The sequence below is a fragment of the Bufo gargarizans genome, chromosome 3 (genome assembly GCF_014858855.1).
Source record: "Bufo gargarizans isolate SCDJY-AF-19 chromosome 3, ASM1485885v1, whole genome shotgun sequence".
Taxonomy (NCBI): Eukaryota; Metazoa; Chordata; class Amphibia; order Anura; family Bufonidae; genus Bufo; species Bufo gargarizans.
In genome coordinates this window covers 82,287,375-82,296,797 of record NC_058082.1, presented here as the reverse complement: position 1 = coordinate 82,296,797, position 9,423 = coordinate 82,287,375, and the positions used below count along the sequence as shown (strand labels likewise).

The 9,423-nt window shown below is 39.0% G+C and overlaps 1 protein-coding gene across 1 annotated transcript in view; it reads left to right on the top strand.

Annotated features, from left to right (window-relative positions):
• The first annotated feature begins 2,008 nt into the window (after positions 1-2,008).
• Positions 2,009-9,423, top strand: part of PDX1 (pancreatic and duodenal homeobox 1) — a 47,247-nt gene continuing 39,832 nt past the window's right edge. Inside the window, exon 1 of the mRNA XM_044288080.1 lies at positions 2,009-2,411. Within this exon, the coding sequence (XP_044144015.1) occupies positions 2,009-2,411 (403 nt within the window). The remainder of the gene's footprint in view (positions 2,412-9,423) is intronic.

The following is a 9,423-nucleotide window of genomic DNA, read 5'->3' as shown; positions in this document are numbered from 1 at the left end:
AAAATAAATTGTGTTCAGGATTGGTTGATTACAAAATATCATATCACAACTGCATTGTTACAAATAATCAACAATAACTTTATGAATCATGTTGGGCCCTTTTCCTTTAAAGGGGAGAGAGGCCACACAGAACATCTTTGACTCTGGATGACCCGGCACATTTGTATATTACACTGACAGCCCTTTGGTTTCACTGGGTACTATGTAATACCTCATGTCCCCTGTGGTGGCGCTGCAGGGATATTTAAACACTTGATGTCAGATTCCCCTACAGAATAAAGCTGATTGCTGGACATTCCATTAGGAGGACATCCTGTGATCAGGTCAGCAAAATGGAATTGTTTGAAGCAGATTCTGGGGGAGATTTATCAAGACTGGCATACCTACATGCCAATCCTAATCTCACTGCGCTGGCATGAGGTGCACCTATTTCACCCAGACAGCCCCCTTCCTGATCTGAGCAACAGAGCATTTCATGGGCTGTTTGTTTATATTTTTCACACTTGCTCCTAGCAGTGTTGCCGATGATGTCACCGGCACTGATGGGTGAGCTTTAGCTAGGGCAGCGCTAAAGCCCCCCATTAGTGCCAGTGCCATCACTGGGCTCACTGCTAGGCAGAAGCCTCTGTCTAGCTTTACCCATGGAGAGCCCAGTACGTCACCGGAACGCCACAAAAAGCCTTTCCCCTGTGTGATTCAGTGCACGGCAAAGGAGAGCATCAGAGCATTAAATGCTCCGATGCTCATATCAGAGGGGCTGCCTGGGTGAAGATGGGGGATATGTCTGGGTTTAGCTCTGAACACGGACAACCCCTCTAACAGGCAGATGCCTGTTAATAAATTAGGCACATCTCTGCCCTCTTGTGCCCCAGAAAATTAAGTCTATGACAGATAGGGGCTGGTGCAGACTTCAACTATAACTTCCGCCAGTTTCTGGTGTAAGTTATAGTAAATCCGGAAGGCCAAGTAAAGCCCTGCCCCTTTTCTCACCAAAAGGGGGCGAGAAGCTTAAAAAGTCACAAATTATAGCACACATATATTGTTCCAAAAAATGTATCCAACAATTTCCAAAAAGTTTTTAAATATCCTTTTAATGTTTCCAAACTTTTGCGCTGATCATATTTGATTGCTTAGCTAACTACAGGTGCCCATACACCTTCAATAGCTGTTGACCAACTACTCATCCAGCTGATAGCTATCCTTCCTGACACTCCCATAGAATATGCAACCTCGACTGAGCATGCATATGTTCTCAATGGGGAGAGGGGAAAAAGCCACTGCCACCTCTGGTGATGGCTTCACCTCCTTGTAGACAAAGCATTGGATATTTGAATTCAACATGCCCAAAACTTCTGTACCCTAACATCATCTGTGGTGGGCGCATAAGATCTGCTGGTTCAGCCGACCTTAATCATATTTCTATGGGCACCATAGGAAACAATAATTATCCATAAATTGTTAGGTCTATGACCACTTAGGGTATTGTACTCATCAGATGACTACATGTGTATCTCTAGGAGGTGAAGGACACCATTAAGGGAGGTTCTAGTGATAAAGCTCCTATGTCTTATCTTCCATTCAGATAGTCATTCATATGTGATAGGTTTATCACATCAGGTGTACAGATGGAAGCTACTGCTGCAGGACACATGTTAGCTCAAGATGCTGTCTTTAGTCCCTAATCTTCATGATAATCAGTTCACATTCACAATGTGACCCAATGTGCTTGGCGTCCAGGTCTAATACACGACTCACCTGTGTGACATACAAAGTAAGAGACAAATATAGGGAAATGGTCACAAAGAAAGAGTGAAACAGCTGCACTTATCTTACAGAGGACACTCCCATCTGATGCCAATTGCCAAATCACATGAGCCAAGGAGCAGCCAATGTGACTGTAGCACAGAGGCCATTCCCTGCAGGTAACGCTTACCTGTCAGCTAGCTGTGCAAACTTCACAGAGGAGGACTTAACCAGCTTCTTATGTTTTCCTGATACACTCACAGCCATGAACACGGATGACCAGTACTTCTCCACAGCCCACATCTACAAGGACTCTTGTGCATTTCAGAGGAACCAGGGTCAGGACTACAGCCCGAGCCCACCAGCATGTCTTTACATGGGAAGACAGCAGCCTTCTGCCTATACCAACTCAATGATAACTTTGGATCCAGGAAGCCCCCCAGATATCTCACCATACGAGGTGCCACCTATATCAGAAGACCCAGTTGTGCCCCATCTTCACCATCATCATCACCACCATCATCATCACCCTGGGATCCCCCAGCAGCAAACAATGCCTTATCCTGAGGACACAGAAGCTGGACTCTTAGATGAACGGAACAGAACCATTTTACCTTTCCCATGGATGAAATCCACCAAATCACACACCTGGAAGGGACAGTGGACAGGTGAGTGGAGGATAGCTCATGTACACTTTACAGTAGAGTTGTCAGACAATATAACCTGTCAGGTTGTAGTGTGGTGGGTTACAGGAAATAAAGACATCTAAAATCCACATTACTGTACGGTAATACCGTACTGTGTACGGAACCTTATACATGGCGGAGTCAAAATTATATTGTAAAACTAGACATCTTCATAACTGGAGAAAGTGTACGGTAATATCCACACCCTGGACACGGTTAGTGGAATTGCACAGCAAAACTATTAATCAAGTTCCTTTTTCACACACACACAGTACAATACATGCCTATGTATAACACGTACATACAAACACACATACAGCATGTACACACACACACACATATATATATATATATATATATTAGTAGAAGAATGAGGCAGCAAAGAAAGGGTGGTAGACCCGCTTTATTAACCCCATACCCAACTTTTCAGCTCAGCACAATGAGACGTTTCTTAAAGAAAATTATTTCTAAAGGTGTAACTATAGCCGCAGCAGCCATACCACTTGCTGGAGATCCAGAGGCTTAGGGGTCCCAAACAAGTGCAAGAACATAAGCATACGGAACAAACATATATATACACATACACAACAGTATAAAGCATACAGGACATATATATATACACAGGCTATTCTACAACATATACACACGAGCCTACAGAACAGACATACCACATATATACAAGTACCGTATATAATATATACATATAAGACATAGCTTCACACACATACGCACATATAAAAGTGTACTATTCATGCAGTATATAAAAGCATAAGGAGCAGGCATATATTCACACAAATTGTAGTATGCATTATATACAAACTATGCAATGCACTTATTATATATATATGAAGACGAGATGAAGCAGCACAGTGAAAAAAAGAAAATATATGGGTCCAACTCACAATCTTGAAAATCCAGAGAAAAGCAAAAGCAGCACTCCAATGTAAATTCATAGGTGTTTTCTTCACCCAATGTCCGAAGTGCACTGTATATATCTGGATTTACATTGGAGCGCTTTAATATATAGATATACCGAGTAAAATACATACACAGATATAAAGTACATACACAATTACATACATGTGTGATTTGTAGACTCCATGTATGTGTTGTATATTTACATATTGCACACATAAATATAATTCTATACAATACACACACATGCATACACATATATACAGTACATACACTTTCATACACATCTGTACAGTACATGCACACACACACATATATATATATATATACAGAACATACACATACTGTATATACCCATCTATACAGTACATACATACATATACATATATACAAAACATAGGCATACATATCTGTATAGTACAAACACATACACATCTATACAGTACATACACATACAGTACATACACATACATACACACATCTATACAGTTCATACACATAAGCACACATTTATACAGTACATACACATACACATCTATAGAGTACGTACACATACATACACGTATACATATACAGTATATACATGCACATCTATACAGTACATTAACATACATACATCTATACAGTACATGTACATACACACATACAATGCATACACATAAATACATTAGCACACATACATACACATCTATACTGTACAATCATATACACACAGTGTCGGACTGGGGTACTTAGGGCCCACCAGTGTAACTGATTCTAGGGGCCCACCTTAGGGCTCTTGCACACTAACTTATTTTTTCCACATGGAAAGGAGGCAATATGGAGTATCACAATACATTAGTAAGTGCTTTGTATTAACTGCATGATAAATGCCATTTACTGAAGTGAGACAAACCCTTTAACCCCTTTAAGCATAATATCTGGCATGAAATTTACTAAATCGTAACCTCCTCAGATTGTACATAATCTACATTATAATCAAAAGGGTTGTCCTACCATAATGACCTATATGTGTCAAAGTAAAATAGAAATGCTCGCCTGTTAAAGGGCCTGTGTCCTCTTTTCTAGTTATCCTCTATCCACAGGATCAGGGATAACTAAGTGATTAGTGGGGGTCTTAACGCTGGAGCCCCCACTGATCCCCCTTCTTGATTGAGTGGCAGGTCGAGCATATTCTCACTAGAGATGGCAGAGTACAGCGCTGGTTATTTCCAGGGAGTATGTGTGGCCTGCCACACCATCAAAAAGGGGGAACAGAACCTGTTCCTGGGATCAGTGGGGGTCGCAGAATTGGACCCCACTAATCATATAGTTATGCCCTATGGTGTGGAGAGGATAACTTGAAAACCTGGACAACCCCTTTAAATCCTCCACCACCAGTATCTCTTTACATGGCAGCAGTGATGCCTGTAAATACGGAATATCATCACTACCGCCATGTAAACCATAGGTGTCAATAGTGGAAAATGTGACGCACTGTGCAGAATTTTTCAGTCATAAGTCCAACCTTTGCAGGTCATAACCTTTAACAGAGCCCAAGCAACGGTGCTAGAGGAGCAACGTGAGCAAAGTGCACAAACTGAGGGTCATAACTGAAGCAGAGGCATTAGGGTCACCTGAGGCAGGGTAATAGTAGGGATCCTGTGGCAGGGGTAACCTGGAGAAGAGGCAATATTAGCAGTGCATTTAGAGTGGGGGCATCTGGAGCTGTGGCACTAATGAGGGTGCACCTAAAGCAGAGGCATTAGGGTTGCCTGAGGCAGGGTAATAGTGGTGATCCTGGAGCAGAGGCATTAGGGGGGCAACTAAAGAAGAGTCAATATTAGGGGTGTATTTAGAGTGGGGGCATTTGGGGGCATCTTGAGCTGTGGCAATAATGGGGGTGCACCTAAAGCAGAGGCATTGGGGGGACCTAGGGCAGAGTCCCCCCAATGCCACTCTGAACTTTGCAGAGAGCAGCACACATACTCAGATCTCAGTCTACTAAAAACAAATCCCCTATTTCCCCCTTACAGTCTATTACAGCTCACTACTGTCACACACCTGAGAAATCAGCCCAGCACTGCAGAGGAGTCCTTCTCTCCAGCAACCACAGTTTCCTGACAGCAGGGAGGGCAGGAGGATGGCCAGACATGTTCTCTCCTCCTTCACTGCCAGCAGCCAGGAAGTTTAGAAGATACTGCGGGGCCTCCTGTACAATTTACACCAGTAGGAGGCTGCATCGCTGTGAGACACTGCCACCTAGTGGCTACAATAATTATCTCTCCTGAGAAACAAGAGAAATAATTACTCCTCTATCTTATCTCCGGGCGCAGGAGACTGGGGGCTCAGCAAGGAATACCCCGCCTCCCCAATGGGCCAGTCCGAGCCTGCATACACACATCTATACAGTACATACACACATCTATACAGTACATACACACATATATACTGTACATACACACGTGTATACTGTACACACACATACATACACATATATACTGTACATAGACATACATACACATCTATACAGTACATACACATACATACATAGCTATACAGTACATACACACATCTATACAGTACATACACATAAATACATATCTATACAGTACATACACATACACATCTATACTGTACATACACACGTGTATACTGTACATACACATACATACACATATATGCTGTACATACACATACACATACATATCTATACAGTACATACACACATCTATACAGTACATACACACATCTATACTATACATACACATACATACACATCTATACAGTACATACACACACATCTATACAGGACACACATATATATATATACAGGACATACACATACACACACATCTATACAGTACATACACACATCTATACACGACATACACACATCTATACAGTACATACACATACACACACATCTATACAGGACATACACAAAGTCATCATTAGTCATTTTCCCCAGTATGGAAGCAGCACCCAGTGCACTTTCGGGAAATGCTCGGAGTGACTGACAGCTATTGGAATAGACCCTCTCTATACAGAGGGTTCAGCTACAGAACAATATTGCTCTATCTCAATGTACAATGTTATCACAGGACCCATTATACACTTTTTGTCACACCTGCAAAGCAAATATTTTTTTAATCACACTGTTCAAACATAGTGTTGAAAATGTATATTCTAGTAATTTTCCTGGCAGATATGTAATATATCCCCTGCCCTACAGTCCTGTCTACAAAACACATACACTGTGGTGCAATGGGGATTAGTAACTCGATGTTGCATTCACTAACATACAAACATACAGAAAACACTGTGCATATCGTACACGTATCACTTAAACGGAGCGGTATGATGGAACTATGCTGGAAACAGTACATGAGTGTTAGATTTAAAGACTGACGCGCAATAAATAAAGACATTATATATCCATATATATTCCTCTAAATTCTTTTAAAAAAATGAGAATTGCCAACATATCAGAATTTATATTTCAACACTTTGAACCACACAGGGTAGCTTTTACTACATGTATGATTTACATTTTTATCTATACAATGTTTGCTAGATATTTTCTCTGTTGCGATGATAGGACAGAATTGTTTCCGGGTGCCAAGTCCTCGTTTTCTATTGATTAATTGATTTTCTGATAAAAAAAATAATAATTCTGAAACATATTTCTTTGTTAATTTATTAATACATTAATGGTTTCATTATTTAACAATTAACAAAGATAAATGATAATTTTGTTGTTAAAGTCAGTAAGTATCATGAGGCCTATTCAGAAGGCTTCACGCGCCATCCTAACTTTATTTACCACAGAAGAAACCATACGAAGTTCTCTAATTAATATTATGTTACTTAGGTTATAACACATATAGATGATAAGGACAATATCATTGATTTGAGCCGTGTAGTTGTAGGCTGCAGTCAGTAATATAAGACCTATAGTTGGTCACAGTCATAAAGATTTATTTTAAATGAAATCCCCAGTCAGGAAAGTAATATCTGAAAAGAAATATGGTGCTTCTGGGTCGGCCATCATGTTTTTCGGCAGATAGCACTTTGAATGTAGAAGTTGTCACTAATTTAAGAGACTAACTTAGAAAACAAATTTGAAACATGAATGATACTGTAAGTTTTTCTGTCCATAGAGCCACATTCCATTGGCTGTCACTAATGTAACATTTATCCTTATAAATGTGAAAATCTGATAATTTATAAGAATCATTGTGCCAATTTGGAAGAATGTCTTATAGAAGACCATTATTATATCTACACTATCTATCTTTCAATCTATCTATAGTTATCATATTTTATTAGCATCATGCCCCGAAATACATTATATTATATTTATTTACATGAAATTACTATTTCACTGCACTTTTTATGGAAATTATAATAAAATTAAAAATGAATAAGGATAATAAAACATTTAGGCTACCTGAAAATGAGGTGGATTATATACGTTTTTTCACCCGAATTTTGCGAGGGAAAAAAGCAGAATAATACAGTACCAGGAAAAGGAATGAGATTTGACATATCTCTGTGTATATTTTTTGTACTGAAATTGAAATCCACAGCAGGTCAATAATTTTTGTGGATTTTTAGTTCAGATTTCACCCAACACAGGGTGAGATCGGGACAAACCCGCATCATAACATCTGCATGGAGTTTGTATGTTCTCCCAGTGTTTGTGTGGGTTTCCTCCGGGTACTCCGGTTTCCTCCCGCACTCTAAAGACATACTGATAGGGACATTAGATTATGAGCCCCATTGGGCACAGCTTGATGCTAATGTCTGTACACAGCTGCAGAATAGAGGGGAAACTCGAAAAATTAGAATATCGTGCGAAAGTCCATTTATTTCAGTAATGCAAATTAAAAGGAATTACATTAATGCAACTTAAAATTAGAATTTTGTGAAAAGGTTCAATATTCTAGGCTCAAATTGCCACACTCTAGTCAGATAATTGATTCATACCCCCTGAGCAAAGGGGACCTCAAAATTGTGACTTTGGGGTTTCATAAGCTGTAAGCCATAATCATCCAAATTATACCAAATAAAGGCTTGAAATATCTCTTTTGCATGTAATGAATCTATCTCACGTGTTAGTTTCACCTTTTAAGTTCTATTACTGAAATAAATGAACTTTGCACAATATTCAAATTTTTTGAGTTTCACCTGTATGTCAGCGCTATATAATTGCATATAATACATAAATAATAGTAAATAATCCACAAGTAGCACATGCAAATTTTGGTGCTGATTTGTTGTGGAAACGTGTGGAAAAATGCACGTGGAAATTCTGTTTGAAAACAAGTACCCGTGTGCAGGTACCCTAAGCCAATGTACCCAAAGTAGTGTATATAATATGGTAGAAGAAAGAAAGAAAGATGGATAGATAGATAGATAGATAGATATTAGATGGATGAATAGATAGTTAGATAGATATTAGATGGATGAATAGATAGATATTAGATGGATGAATAGATAGATAGATAGATATTAGATGGATGAATAGATAGATATTAGATGGATGAATAGATAGATAGATAGATAGATATTAGATGGATGAATAGATAGATAGACAAATTTTTGAAATTTTAGACTTGTAAAAAAATAATTTCCTACATTTCCATATTATATCATATAACTGTTTTTTTAATTCTTTGTACTTTCCTTATTTGTTCTTTTTATTTTTTTATTTCATCGGTGAGGTGTTCAGATTACATTAGTTTACGCTCATTTTGCAGACTGGGAAAATTCCTGGTTTACATCACCTGTCTGATTACATAAAATAAAACCAAACACTTTGGGTTTTCATAAAAAAAATGTCCACAGAATTGTTCACCAGTGAATATTATTCACATGGGGCAGATTTGTAGTAGCAATTTCTAGTGACAGAAAAATCTGTTCCATACTTCTGATTGGGATAGTTTCTGAAGAATGTACACTTGTGATCCCCTCATAATGTCCTGTGAATATGACCGGACAGGGAAGAAATGCACGATGAAATGCAATTTTATTCGAAAATAATTTCTGTTGGGCTATCAGTGATCAGCAGGAAAATGTTCTACTGCAGATCAGA